Source organism: Dipodascopsis tothii (assembly GCF_038497935.1).
Source record: "Dipodascopsis tothii strain CBS 759.85 unplaced genomic scaffold V1510scaffold_31, whole genome shotgun sequence".
NCBI lineage: Eukaryota > Fungi > Ascomycota > Lipomycetes > Lipomycetales > Lipomycetaceae > Neoaidaea > Neoaidaea tothii.
In genome coordinates this window covers 79,920-92,350 of record NW_027118015.1, presented here as the reverse complement: position 1 = coordinate 92,350, position 12,431 = coordinate 79,920, and the positions used below count along the sequence as shown (strand labels likewise).

The 12,431-nt window shown below is 66.8% G+C and overlaps 8 protein-coding genes across 8 annotated transcripts; 3 read left to right on the top strand and 5 right to left on the bottom strand.

Annotated features, from left to right (window-relative positions):
• Window positions 1-126: 126 nt before the first annotated feature.
• V1510DRAFT_421612 (GTP cyclohydrolase 1 type 2/Nif3) lies at window positions 127-1,244 on the top strand. Its single transcript, XM_066934651.1, has 3 exons — window positions 127-218; window positions 251-454; window positions 486-1,244. The coding sequence occupies exons 1-3, from the start codon at window positions 152-154 to the stop codon at window positions 1,157-1,159; spliced, it is 945 nt and encodes a 314-aa protein (XP_066787309.1). The 5' UTR covers window positions 127-151; the 3' UTR covers window positions 1,160-1,244.
• Window positions 1,245-1,266: 22 nt separating this feature from the next.
• On the bottom strand, window positions 1,267-3,452 carry V1510DRAFT_404601 (uncharacterized protein; the record flags this gene model as incomplete). The annotated part of the gene is made up of 2 exons (XM_066932262.1): window positions 1,267-3,000; window positions 3,033-3,452. The coding sequence occupies 2 exons, from the start codon at window positions 3,450-3,452 to the stop codon at window positions 1,267-1,269; spliced, it is 2,154 nt and encodes a 717-aa protein (XP_066787308.1).
• A 429-nt stretch (window positions 3,453-3,881) lies between these two features.
• V1510DRAFT_421607 (armadillo-type protein) lies at window positions 3,882-6,305 on the bottom strand. Its single transcript, XM_066934650.1, has 5 exons — window positions 5,940-6,305; window positions 5,775-5,906; window positions 5,616-5,744; window positions 5,470-5,586; window positions 3,882-5,441 (listed from the first exon to the last, which is right to left on the bottom strand). Exons 1-5 carry the CDS (start codon window positions 6,049-6,051, stop codon window positions 4,231-4,233), a joined length of 1,701 nt encoding a protein of 566 aa, XP_066787307.1. The 5' UTR covers window positions 6,052-6,305; the 3' UTR covers window positions 3,882-4,230.
• Window positions 6,121-6,601, top strand: V1510DRAFT_421605 (dolichol-phosphate mannosyltransferase subunit 3). Its single transcript, XM_066934649.1, has 3 exons — window positions 6,121-6,358; window positions 6,390-6,497; window positions 6,529-6,601. The coding sequence occupies exons 1-3, from the start codon at window positions 6,242-6,244 to the stop codon at window positions 6,577-6,579; spliced, it is 276 nt and encodes a 91-aa protein (XP_066787306.1). The 5' UTR covers window positions 6,121-6,241; the 3' UTR covers window positions 6,580-6,601.
• V1510DRAFT_421603 (oxidoreductase-like protein) lies at window positions 6,552-7,696 on the bottom strand. The gene is made up of 2 exons (XM_066934648.1): window positions 7,370-7,696; window positions 6,552-7,338 (listed from the first exon to the last, which is right to left on the bottom strand). Exons 1-2 carry the CDS (start codon window positions 7,569-7,571, stop codon window positions 6,815-6,817), a joined length of 726 nt encoding a protein of 241 aa, XP_066787305.1. The 5' UTR covers window positions 7,572-7,696; the 3' UTR covers window positions 6,552-6,814.
• Window positions 7,452-9,973, top strand: V1510DRAFT_237530 (uncharacterized protein). The gene is made up of 5 exons (XM_066930537.1): window positions 7,452-7,888; window positions 7,923-7,947; window positions 7,990-9,159; window positions 9,190-9,297; window positions 9,329-9,973. Exons 1-5 carry the CDS (start codon window positions 7,770-7,772, stop codon window positions 9,959-9,961), a joined length of 2,055 nt encoding a protein of 684 aa, XP_066787304.1. The 5' UTR covers window positions 7,452-7,769; the 3' UTR covers window positions 9,962-9,973.
• Window positions 9,766-10,668, bottom strand: V1510DRAFT_421597 (uncharacterized protein). The gene has a single exon (XM_066934647.1). The coding sequence runs from the start codon at window positions 10,331-10,333 to the stop codon at window positions 9,986-9,988; it is 348 nt and encodes a 115-aa protein (XP_066787303.1). The 5' UTR covers window positions 10,334-10,668; the 3' UTR covers window positions 9,766-9,985.
• A 665-nt stretch (window positions 10,669-11,333) lies between these two features.
• V1510DRAFT_404595 (uncharacterized protein) lies at window positions 11,334-12,260 on the bottom strand (the record flags this gene model as incomplete). The annotated part of the gene is made up of 3 exons (XM_066932261.1): window positions 11,334-11,581; window positions 11,706-12,227; window positions 12,257-12,260. The coding sequence occupies 3 exons, from the start codon at window positions 12,258-12,260 to the stop codon at window positions 11,334-11,336; spliced, it is 774 nt and encodes a 257-aa protein (XP_066787302.1).
• Window positions 12,261-12,431: the final 171 nt, after the last annotated feature.

Genomic DNA, 12,431 nt, shown 5'->3' with positions numbered 1-12,431 from the left:
AGAAGCGGGCAAGACGTCATTTCAGGAATTTTTTTTGAAATTTTATCAGATTGACACCGCCACACGCCACAGTGATGCCGCCACAGCGCCACGGCGCCACGGCGGCGGTGCGCGTCGCGAAAAACACACACGCACCGTCCGGTCCGCAAAGATGTCGGTCGCAACAAAAGGTCTCGCCATCCCGGCGCAGCAGGTCGTCAAGCGGCTTGTGTCTGCCGGTAAGCAATTGCGCGTGCTCGCTAACGAGCAGTCCAGGAGCTCTACCCGCCTGCGCTTGCCGACAGCTCGTGGGACAACACGGGCCTGCTGCTCGAGCCGTTGCCGCCGCTGCGGTTCCAGAAGCCGCACGAGGCCGGCGAGGTGCGGCGGGCCAAGGTCCTGCTCACGATCGATCTGACAACGGCGGTCGTGGACGAGGCGATCCGCAAGTCGGCGCTGATGATTGTGACCTACCGTACGTGACCGGGCGACCTAACTGACGCCAGATCCGATCATTTTCCGCGGCCTGAAGGCCATTACGCAGGCCGACACGCAGCAGCTGTCGCTGATGCGGTTGGCACAGGAGGGGATCAGCGTGTACTCGCCGCACACAGCCGTGGACGCCCAGGTCGGCGGCGTCAACGACTGGCTGGTCAGCGTCATTGGCGGCGCCGAGCCGGTCAGCAGCAAGGTGATCATCCCGAACTCGCCAACAGTGGGTACGGTAGGCATGGGCCGCGTGATCAACATGAAAAGCCAGCCGTTCAGTGTCCGTAAGATCGTGGAAAACCTGAAGGCCGGGCTGGGCATTCCGTACGTCCAGGTCGCGCTCTCGACCAAGCACGCGGACCTGGACGCGCCCGTCCAGGGTGTCGCGCTGTGCGCTGGGTCCGGCGGGTCGGTTTTCAGCAAGCTCAAGCCGCGGGACAAGAAGTTTGTTGACCTGTGGGTCACCGGTGAGCTTGGCCACCACGAGCTGCTGGCCGCGCACGAGAACGGCATCTCGGTCGTCATCTGCGGACACGCCAACAGCGAGCGCGGGTTCCTGGCGCAGGCGTTCAAGGCGCAGCTCGAGGCGCAGCTGGCGAAGAGCCAGGCTGCAGATGCCGAGTGGGCGACCGGCTACGACTTTGACGTCGAGGTCAGCGAGGCCGACCGCGACTTTGTGATAGTGGCGTGAGCCGGCTGTATATACAATGTCACAGCTTACTGTACAGAGCCTGGGCGGCCGGGGCGGCCGGGGCAGCCAGGAAATTGGTTGGAGGTCTTCGGGGCCGGCCAAGGCAGTTACGCCGGCAGCGGCGGCACGGCGACGGGCTCGACGCGCGGCGGCAGAAACTCGGAAATGTAGTCGACGGCCTTGATGAGGTCTTCGACCATCGCCGGCGAGACCACGTCCTCGGGCCGGCCAAGGCCGTCCATGTAGCTTTCGACGATGGGGTTCTGGAGCAGCCGCGCGGCGTCCGGCAGGGTTTCGTAGAGGTCGTGGACCCAGTCGTCGCAGTAGAGTGCGCTGTCGATGATGTGGATGTCTTCGTCGTTGACGTCGGCGAGCTTGCTCTTTTTCTTGCCCGAGGTAGCCGCGCGCCGGAAGGTGTAGTCGGCCGAGAAGCGGATCCACTTGGAGAGCTGCTTGGCGTCCTCGAGCGTCTTGATGGCGTACCAGTTGGTGTTTTCGCCGAGAAGGACATCGTCGTCGATGTCGGAGCTGGCCTTGTCGTCGTCGGCCGGCGCTGTGTCGTTGACGGTGACGGGAATGAGCTTGGGCGGGCGACCGCGGCGACCGGTGGTGACAGGCGTGGCGACCGCGCCGTTCGCCTTGACGTACGTCGGCTCCTTCTTGGGGAAAATCAGCCGGCCGGTGGGCGACGGCGCGACCTCGGCCTTGCAGCACATGATCCACGAGCCCCAGCCAATGACGGTCTTGGACCGCTCCGAGAACAGCCAGTACATGTTGCCCCGCGCGTCCATACCGAGCGGCATGTTGCGGTACGCCAGCTTGCGCTCCGTCCGGAAGATCTCCTGCTTGACATTGAAGATCTCGCGCTTGAACCGGGCGTGCGCGTTGTCGAGCCGCACGAGATACTTGTCCCACTCGGGTGTCTTGTCCGGCGGCGCCATCTGCTGCATGTGCAGCAGCTGCGCCGCGTGCTCGCCCTTGAGGGTCCGGAGCTGGTCCTGCAGCTCGGCCATCTTGCGACGCATGCTCTCGTTGTCCATCTCGATCGTCTCGCGGACGTAGTTGCCGCTGAGCGCGGCTATGATCAGCGCTGAGACGATGTTGAGCTTCTCGAGCTCGACATTGGGCGAGTCGTCAAAAAGCTCGTCAAAGTCCGGCGACGACCGGGGGTTCTCGACGCCGCCCTTGCCGAGAACGGGCTGGGACGGATCGTGGTTGGCGTAGAACGGCACGTACACGTCGGGCTTGCTCGAGAGAATGTCGAGGACCATGTGCCAGATTTTATCGTTGTCTGACGCCGTCTTTTCAATCTCTTTGATAGAGTATTTGAGCAGGTCCGCCGAGAAAAGCGGCTGGAGGTCTGAGTAGAGCAGCCGCAGGACGGCAAGGGCGACACCCTTGAACGTGACATCGGTCCAGTTGCCGGCAACGTCGTTGATGATGTTGATGTGCTTGAGGGGGAGGTTGCAATGCTTTTCGAACCGGAACACAAAGTCGCGAACGAAGAGCCTCGCCTGAAGATGCTCCTCGTCGAGATCGGTCACGATTGGACAGAACTCGGGCGGCTCGACGACGACGACAGAGGGCGCCTTGCGCTTGACGGCGGGCTTGCGCTTGCGGGGCGTGGCGGGCTTCTTTGCGCCGTCTTTGGCGGCGGCCTTGGATGCGGCCTTACCCTTGGGGGCGGCCTTGGAGCCCTTGGCCGCCGCCTTGGGAGCTGCCTTAGCCCCTGCAGCCTTGGCGCGGCTCGCTGCCGCCTTGGGGCCCCGGCCGGGCCCGCCGGTCGCCCGCTTTGACTGCGGCGTTTTGACCTCAAAGGCGTCGTCCGAATAGACCGTGTCCTGAGATTAGCACGCGTCTGGGTCTTGCCTACCGAGTAGCGATCGTGGTACGGGTCCAGGTCGCTGCGGGCCTCGTCGCCCGACGGCTGCGGGCCCACCCGAAGGATCAGCTTGGCCTGGCTGGGCTTGTCCTTGAGCAGGTCCAGAGCAGACCCGGACGCGGCCGGCGCGGCCGGCTCGTCCGACTCGGTCTTGACGCGCTTGAGCCGGATCTTGAGGCCCTGCCGCGGTAGTTCCGGCGCAGCCAGGCCCGGTGACGGCTCGGACGCGTCGAAATCTGCCGGGCCGTCGGGCAGGCGCGGGTCCGCGTCGGGCGCCCTGCGCTTGGTCGGTGCAGACGATTCGGCCGGCGCGGCCGCACCGTTGGCCGGCGCGGACACGCCCACGATTGACACCGGCGCTGCCGGGCCGTCCGGGCGCGGCGCAGCGGCGAGATCCGGCTGGTCGGGCATGCCGCTCGTATCGCCCAGCAAATCGCGTCCGGCAGAGACCGTGGGCGATCCTGATACGGCGGCAACACTCATGGACGCGCGTTGGATGATTCCAGAATCTGCCTGCCGAGAGGATAGGCCCGGAAGAATCCGATTGGGGGACGGAGCGGTCGCTGGGTGCTGGAGGGAGGGAACGGCGTCGCCGTGACGGAAAATTAGGAGACAGCGGTTGGGAGCTGCGGCGCAGCGCGTATGAGGCGCAAGTGCGCAAATGCACGACAGTTACGGCGGCAGCACGCGCGCGGGTCGCCGGCGGCGCCGCCGTAGCGATCGTAGGCGCGACGGCGGGGCCGCGGCGACGGACGGGCGCCCAGCGCGGGCGCCGGGCGCGCCGGCGGCGACGCGTCGGCGCGCGCAGGCGAGCGGCGTGCGAGCGGCATGACGAGCGCGTGCGGCTCAACGGTTTCGAGGGCTAGGGCGCGCCGCAGTGCGTGCGGCGCACCCTGCGGCTACATGCGGCTATATGTCTGCTGCCCAGGCACCCCGGAGCGAGGCTCTATGAGCTCTCCCGCTGCGTCCGCACCGGAATGCAGGAGGAAGTGCGCGTCCCTGAGGCGGCAAATTGGAGGTGCGCCTTCTGGCGGCTATATGGCATGCGGCTATATGCTTGCCTGCAGGACAGCCACCCACAACGGAGTCGCCGTCAGGCGGTCACCGGCATAGCGCGTGCTTCCGGCGGTATCGCCGACGGTGCTTCCTGCAGACCACTATATGGTACGCGGCTATGCTATCGGACGGACTAAAGAACGTCTGCCAGCAGCTGCCGATAGAGGCTCATTACTGGCCCTTCCGGGCGAATGTCCGGCAGCGACGCGTCCGGACGCGTGCGCGCCTTGATGATACCGGCCACGACCACGCGTGCGTTGTCGCGCACGTTGTCTTTGGTCGCCAGCAGTTTCGCCGGCAGGCCCGCCAGGCCCTCAGGCGGGCTGTCCAGCACTGCGTACAGCGTCTCCGCGCCGAGTAAGCTTTGGGACACAATTGCCAGGCCAAAGACGGCCTCACCACGCAGCACGTCCGCCTGTGGCGAGTCCGGCGTGTTAAGCAGGACACCGTATAGCGGCCGTAGGAACCGGTCCATGGTGGCCACGTCGTCGTCCGGCAGCGCGAAGAACGCCGGCAGCGTGTGTGCAGGCTTGGTCACGACCAGGGTGCGCGCAAACGTCGACACCAACCGACTGATCTCGATGTGCAGGTTGACGTCGTCGGTCTCGGCGTAGAGCTCCAGAACGCGGTCAAAGATGCGCTGGAGCTCGACGCGAAGCGCCACGTAGTCCACCGTCGGGTCATTGAGCAGCAGTCTCAGGAAGCCCAGGGCCAGGCGGCCGATGATGTGCGACGTCGCGCGGATGAGCAGCTTTGGAAAAACGTCCAGGGGACCGGCGGCCACGATCGGGTGTCGATTCGCCGGCGCCACGGCCAGGTTCTTGAGCACACCGATGGCCGAGTAGAGCTCCCGTGGGCTGTTGGAAGCGCGGACCATGTCCAGCAGAACTTTGTGGAGGCCAAACTCGGCCACCATGCGGCGCGACGCGGCGTCGGTCGTGCAAAGGTTGCCGAGAAACGTGCAGGCGATAATACGCAGGTACGAGTCCTGGCCGGCCAGCCAGTCGAGCCACAGGCGGACGACCGGGTGATCGAGCGGGACGACGGCCACGTAGCCGTCGGCGGCCGAGACTTCGGACAGAGCGGCGGCTAGACCGGCGAGCTGCTGGTCGCGGTCGACCTCGTCCTCGAACGCGTCGGCTGGCGCGGCGCACAGCGCACTACCGAGTACGCACAGCTGCTGCAGGTTGTCGGGGCTGGCCAAGGCCTCGGCGACAAACGGCTCGAGCGCCAGCAGGCTGGCGAGGAGCCCGATCGTGTCTGTCGGCTGCGCCAGCAGATCCGGCTGAGGAACCGCCGTCAGGGCGGCCAATGTCGCCGGCGGCAGCCGAGCGGGCGCGAGGTCTGGTCAGCACATTCGCGGCAGACGTACCCTTTGAGACAACCGTGTTGAGCACGCGCAGCGCGATCTGCGCGATGTCTGGACGAGCGGTAGCCGCGACCAGGGGCCGCACCAGACCGGCCTCGACAATGGCAGCCTGGGCAGGTTCTGGGTCAGCGTATCCGAGCAGCACTTACCGTACTCGGTCGCCAGGTTGAGCAGGACGATGGCGGAGGTCCGCGAGAGCCGCGGCACGTCGCTGGCCAGCGTGATCTCGAGGGCGGCCAGCGCCGCAGGCGTGTCCAGGATCTGTTGGCGGTTTTGGTCTGCGTCAGCGACGCCGGGCACGCACGTACCATTGTCGACGCAGACGTTGCCGAGCACACGCAGGGCCTCGTAGCGGACGGACTCGGGCTGGCTGGCGGCCAGGGCGGCTACGACGGCGGCAAGCAGGTCCGATTGGCCGTCGAACTCCTCACGGTCGTCCTCTGCGAGTCAGTAGTGGCCGCGCAGCCACGTACCATCGGCAGCCAGCGCGGCAAGCCGGTTGAGGGCCTCGCAGACGGCCGCAGGCTCGTGGCCGGGCGTCTGCAGGGTTTTCAGGGCGGCGTCCATGGCCGTGGCGGCGTCCATGGCGGGCGGAGTACGGGTCAGCGCGCGCGGTCTCGCGCAGTCTTGGACGGTCTCTGGCAGGGCAGCTCAGCCGTGGAGGAGGGGCGCGATCTAGGTGCGCGTGGTTGAGCCGTTGTTCGTCGGGACACGATATTTTTAGTCGGCCGACCCTGGCTTCTTTCTTCCATCGCGCAATCCACGACAACCAGACATGACGAGGGCACAGAGCTTTTTGGTCGGCAGCGTGGCCGTGGCGGTCGTGTATGTGATTCTGATGATGGGCATTGTGCCGACGCCGGAGCCGTTCTTTTCAGAGATCCTCCCGGTGGTAAGTGCGAGGACGGACGGGCTGACGACAGCTGCCGTGGTGGGGATTGGTGACGTTCGGCGCGTACGCACTGGCGTCGCTCGGAGCGGGCCTGTTTACGCTGAACGACACGGTGGACGCCTACAAGGAGCTGGTGGAGGTACGGGGCGGCAGAGGCGCGCTGACGACAGGACATCAAGACGGCCGAGAAGGACCTGAAGGCGAAGGGGATTTCGATCTAGAGAATACATGAACTTCTGAGAATATCGGGCGGCAGGGGCTGCGGGCGGGCGCGCGGCAGGATGCTGTGCGCAGGATGCCGTGCGGCTCGTGCGGCTCGTGCGGCTCGTGGACTCGTGCGGCTCGTGGACTCGTGCGGCTCGGCGACTCGTGCGGCTCGGCGACTCGTGCGGCTCGGCGGCTCGTGCGGCTCGGCGGCCCGGCGCCGCACTGCGTGCGGCGCAGACCACACCCGCATCACGCGGTCATGCGGCTCGTGCGGCTCGGCTCGTGCGGCTCGGCCCGCCGCTCGCCCGCCGCCCCCTGCTTCTTCTGCGCCTTCAGCCGCCGCTCCGTTTCTATGAACGCCCGGATGCTGACGTCCACACCCTTCCACGGGTCGTCCTCCGCCGGCGCCTCCGTAACGGTCTTCGGCCGCGGCCCAAAGTCCGCCGGCCACAGGTCCCACCGCGAGTTCGCCTTGATGGCCTCGATGGCTTTCCGCCGGCGGTCCTGGTACTCCTCCACGTCCTCCCGGTAGAGCTCCCACACGCAGTTGACGCAGCCAGACATGCAGCAGTTGTCCGGCTCGATCGGCCGCGGCGGCACGCGCACGCCGGCGATCGTCCGGGCCTTTGCGTCCACGGCCTTGCGCCGCTGCGGACCCGCCAGCCGCGAACCAAAAACGATGCGGGCCTTCTCCTGCGGCGTGATCACGCGCTCACGCACCGGCGCCTCCTTGTGCCCGGCGTACTTGGGCCGGGCAGGCTGCGACGTGTAGACTGCGGTCAGCAACGTCGCCGGCGGACTTACGGTCGTAGAACTTGTACGGGTTCGAGCTGGACGTAACGGACGTGTGCAGGCCGCGCGCAGCCGCGCGGGCGTCCGCCGGCGACCGGGCGCCTGCCCGGGCGGCCGCGCTGGCCGTCGCCGCCGTTGCCGCCGCTCTCCGGGCGGCGGTCCTTGTCGCCGGGCCGGCGGCGCCGGCTCGGCCGGCAGCAAATGCAGGGCCCATCTCTCTCTCTCGCGTGCGCTCTGCCGTACGCTGAGCTCCTCGGCAGCGGTCGGGGTGTCTCGGGCAGCTCGGCCGGTGTCGGATCGCCGGTTGTGCGGGCTCGGGTGGTGTGGACGAAAACCGGCGAGGCAGCGCGGCCAACCGAACGAAGGACCCAGCACCAGCACATCCATCGCGCACGACCACAAGCAGCGCAGGATGGCGCCGGCAAAGAAGGGACCCAAGCCGTTCGAGAGCGGGCTGAGCCGCGTGGACAACCGGCTCAAGTTCACGAGCTTCATCCAGGTGCCGCCGATCAACCAGAAGAACTACTACACGTACGTGGTCGCGAAGACCGGCACTGACGGGCAGCGAGTACCTCAAGCGGGATGACCAGGTAGGCGATCCGGCGCGTGCGCGTGGGCGCGGCTGACGGCAGGCCATCATCGTGCGCCAGCTGGCCGAGGACCTGGCCCGGGCCAAGGAGCAGAAGGCCCAGAAGGACCCCGAGGCCACAGTGGACGAGATGGACATGGACGAGAAGGACGAGGACGAGCAGGAGGCGGCCGGGTCGAAGGTGATTGTGATCCACCCCGGCTCGCGCAACCTGCGGATCGGCCTGGCGTCGTGGACGTTTCCGAAAAGCGTGCCCGCGGTGGTCGCGTACCGCGTCGGCGACGACGAGGCGGCGGCCGACGAGGCGGCGCGCACGTACGACCTGGCGGCCGCGGCCGAGAGCGCGCAGTTTGGCGCGGTCAAGGCGCAGATGACGGCGGACTTCAAGGAGCGCATGCGGTTCTACAAGCGGCGAGTGGCCGCCAACTCGCAGGACTCGGTCATCGCGTTCAACCGGCGGGCGGCGCCGGAGGAGATCCCGGACCACAACGACCCGTACCGCGTCGAGTGGACGGACGTGTCGGGCGCGCCCAAGCACATCGTGGGCGAGCGCGCGCTGCACATCCCGCCGGCGTCGCAGCCGCGGTACCGGCTGTGCTGGCCGCTGCAGCACGGGTGCTTCAACGAGGCGGACTACGCGTCGTCGCGGCAGCTGATGGGCGACCTGTACGTGCTACTGTCGGAGGCGATCGAGACGGAGCTGCAGGTCCCGCGGCGCGAGCTGGGCGCGTACTCGGCGGTGCTGATGATCCCGGACCTGTACGACAAGGTCGAGGTCTCGGAGATGGTCAACATGATGTTCCGCGAGCTCGGGTTCGAGAAGGTGTGCATCATCCAGGAGTCGATGGGCGCGACGTTCGGCGCGGGCATCTCGTCGGCGTGCGTGGTCGACATCGGCGCGCAGAAGACGGCGGTGTGCTGCGTCGAGGAGGGCATGTGCCTGACGGACTCGCGCGTGAACCTCAAGTACGGCGGCGACGACGTGACGCTGCTGCTCGGCAAGCTGCTGGCGCAGGCCGCGTTCCCGTACGAGGAGCTCAACCCGCGCGTGCAGTACGACTGGGCGCTGCTGGAGGAGCTCAAGGCCAAGTACGCGACCGTGAACGACGCGGACATCGCCGTGCAGCTGTACAACTTCTACCAGCGCACGCCCGGACGGCTGACGCAGAAGTACACGTTCAAGATCTTCAACGAGGTGATGCTGGCGCCGATGGTAAGTGCTTGCCGGGCGCGCTGACGCCAGGGCTACTTCTTCCCGGACGTGTTTGAGAACGCGGGCAAGCTGCGGGCGCGCAACACGCTCTTCGAGAAGTCGACCGACCTCTACGACCTCTCGCTCAACAACCCCTACGTAAGTGTGCGCGCGGCCGCGCTGACCGCAGTCCGAGGCCCAGGTCGCGCTCTACGCGCAGTACACGCCCAGCCCCGACCCCGGGCTCCTCCACACGACGCCGGCGGCCACGGCGCCGCCGTCGGGCCTGAGCACGCCGCGGCCCGCCGGCCGGGCCGGCGCGCTCTCGCAGTCGCACGAGGACACGCCCACGGCCGAGACGCCCGCGGACGGCCCGGCGCAGCCCGCGGCCAACAGCAGCAGCAACAACACCGCGTCGCGCAACCTGTCCACGCAGGCCGCCACGCTGAGCCTGATGGACTCGCGCCAGGTCGTCGCCGCGCCGCTCGACCAGGCCATCATCGAGAGCATCACGCAGGCGTCGGCCACCGACGAGACCCGCGCCAAGCGCATGTACGAGAACATCATCATCGTCGGCGGCGGCGCCAACTTCCCCGCGTTCACGCACATGCTCGAGGACCGCGTGGCCATGTGGAAGGGCTGGAGCTCGGGCTCGGTCACGGTCATGCCCACGCCGCGCGAGATGGACCCGACCCTGCTTGTGTGGAAGGGCGGCGCGGTCTTTGTCAAGCTCAAGATCGCGACCGAGATGTGGATCGGCCGCCGCGAGTGGGACCTGCTCGGCGCCCGCTGCCTGCAGTACAAGTCGCTGTTTCTGTATTGAACTGTACATCTATATATATTTGCGCTACTCCGGCTCGTGCTTGTCGAGCTCGAGCTCCGCCGGGATCTCGCCGCCCAGCGACACGATCTTGGTCCGCAGCTCCTCGTACTCGTCGAGCTCGGACCGCAGGAACGCCAGCGCCTTCTGCAGTACGATGGCCTCGCTACGGCTCTGGGCCTTGGTCAGCCCGGGCACGAGGTCTGTGAGCCGGTCGAAGCCCTCGCGGATGGCCTGCCGCCGCTTCTGTTCCGACACGATGTGGTTGGCCTTCTTCTCCTCGGCCGTCAGCAGCTCGCCGGGCGGCTTCTGGCTCTTGGGCATCGGGGTGAGCACCATGGCCGTGCGCCGCCGGGGCTTTTCTTCGGACGCCATGGGACGGGACGGCGCTGCCGATACTGCGATGCGATCTGCGCCGGTAAAAGACTGCCAGGAGTTGAAGTCTGGCTAGCGAGCGAAAGCCGGCGGCTTTGCTCTGCTCCGGCGTATGACCCCGCGACTGAGACGCGTGCGGGTGATAGGGGTGCGATGCTGCCGGGTCTGCTCCGTGGGCTGCAGCAGACGCGCGCGTGGACGGTGGATCGTTGGGGTCTTGGGGGTGAGTCAGTCGACTCGGTCGTTGGGACCTTCATGTGAGAGACCGCATGTTTTGACGGATATGCCACGAGACCCCGCTGCGGAGAACCTGGACCGAGGTTGCCGTGGAGCTCTGCTGTCGATGAGTCTCTAGGGGCGACTCTGCCGAGGGTGGCTGCTTCGGCGGCATACCGCTGCGCGAGTTTGAGCCGCACGTAGTGCGGCTCACGTGGTCTAAACACGACGCTCCCAGTCGGCTGCAGGCGCTCTGCGGCAGAGCTCCCGCAGCTGTCGAGCTACGCCTAGCTAGCCCCGACGGCGGCTCCGTCGGGGGCTGCTACTGTATAGTCGGCGGCCGAGACGCGCGGTTGTGCGCCGCACCATGTGCGGCTTTAACGACCCGCCGTCCAGAGGACACCACCCTCCACAGAGCACCGCCAGGGACACGCCTACAGCGCCCTGTCGCATGCGCTACCACGGAGTGACTGCATGATCGCGCTTGGCGAGCGTTCAGCAGCGGCGCCGACGTGTGGCGTCCTGCGGGAGGGCAGTCTCTGCGCCGCACAGCGTGCGGCTCACGCGTGCGGCTCTTGCGCCGCATTCTGTGCGGCTCGTCAGCCGCACCGTGCGGGGCTGTCTGCGCCGCACGCCCTGCGGCTGAGTGCGCCGCACACCCCGCGGCTCATCGCGCCGCACGCCCTGCGGCCCATCGCGCCGCACGTCCCCGGCCGGTTCCGCGCGAACTCAGTTATCCCATATATTCAGGCCTAAGTATATATCGTAAATGCCAACAGCACCGCTACCGGTTGCGGCACGAGAAAAAGCGCACAAAGCGGCGGGTCCGCGACAGCGGCTCGGCGTCGTCCATGTTCTTGACCTCGATTGTCCGCGCAGTGTGCAGGTCCAGCTCGCGTTGGGCCGCACTGATCACGCCCGGCGTGGAGTAGATGCTGTTGTGCCCCGAGCGGCTCTTGGGCGTCGCCCGGTTGTTCGAAAGAATGCTGCGCGCCTTGGTCGAGTCGGACATCCAGTCGCACTCGTCAGACTCTGGCGTCGTTAGCACCGTAGCGCGAGGCAAGGTAGGCGAGCAGGAGCACGGTCCACACGGCCATGACGCCCAGGGACACGGCGACCGAGACAAGCGTCGAGTACCGAAAGAGCTTATAAATACCTTTCTTTGCCACCAGAGCGGCGGCGTGCTTCGGGTTCTGGAGCAGGTATTTTTTGCTGTACGACATGAGCTTGCGGCGGCTCCAGGCCTGGGTCTCGGGGTCGGCGCCAAACACGCGCACGAGCTTGAACAGCATGTTCAGGTCGATCTCGGCCACGTCGTCGTCGGCCTCGACCTCGCGCTCGTCGATGCGCACCACGTCCGGCACCGACTTGTCGCTCCGCCGCTTGAAGCTCATGTTGATCCGCGACGGCGACTTCTCGTCCGGCGTCAGCGGCCGCGCGTGGTCGCCTGACCGCCGCGACCGCCGCGGTCGCTCGTCCTCCTTGCCGCGGTACACAACGTAGCCGTGGGGGTTGCTCCGCCCGTTCTCGGTGTGGTACTTGCGCCGGTGCGACACCGGCCGGAAGTCGTGGTCCATGTTGTAGTCGTATTCGCCCGCGCCGTCCTCCACCGCCGTACAGCACGTCTCCAGATACTTCTCGACGCGGTTCTCGGCTCGCGGCACCTGCGACAGCGCCGCTGCCGTCAGCGGGATCCGGTAGATTGACCCATTCAGGGACGTGTCTCGGCGGTTGCGGTGCGATATCAAGCGACGCATTGGCTCACTGTAAGTATACACGATATCAATACAGCAGCATAAAAATACAACAACTGCGCTTCGGTCGAAGCGCGCACCCGGAGGTTATTGTTATAGATTTAGTAATATAGCAGCGGTTGCAGAGT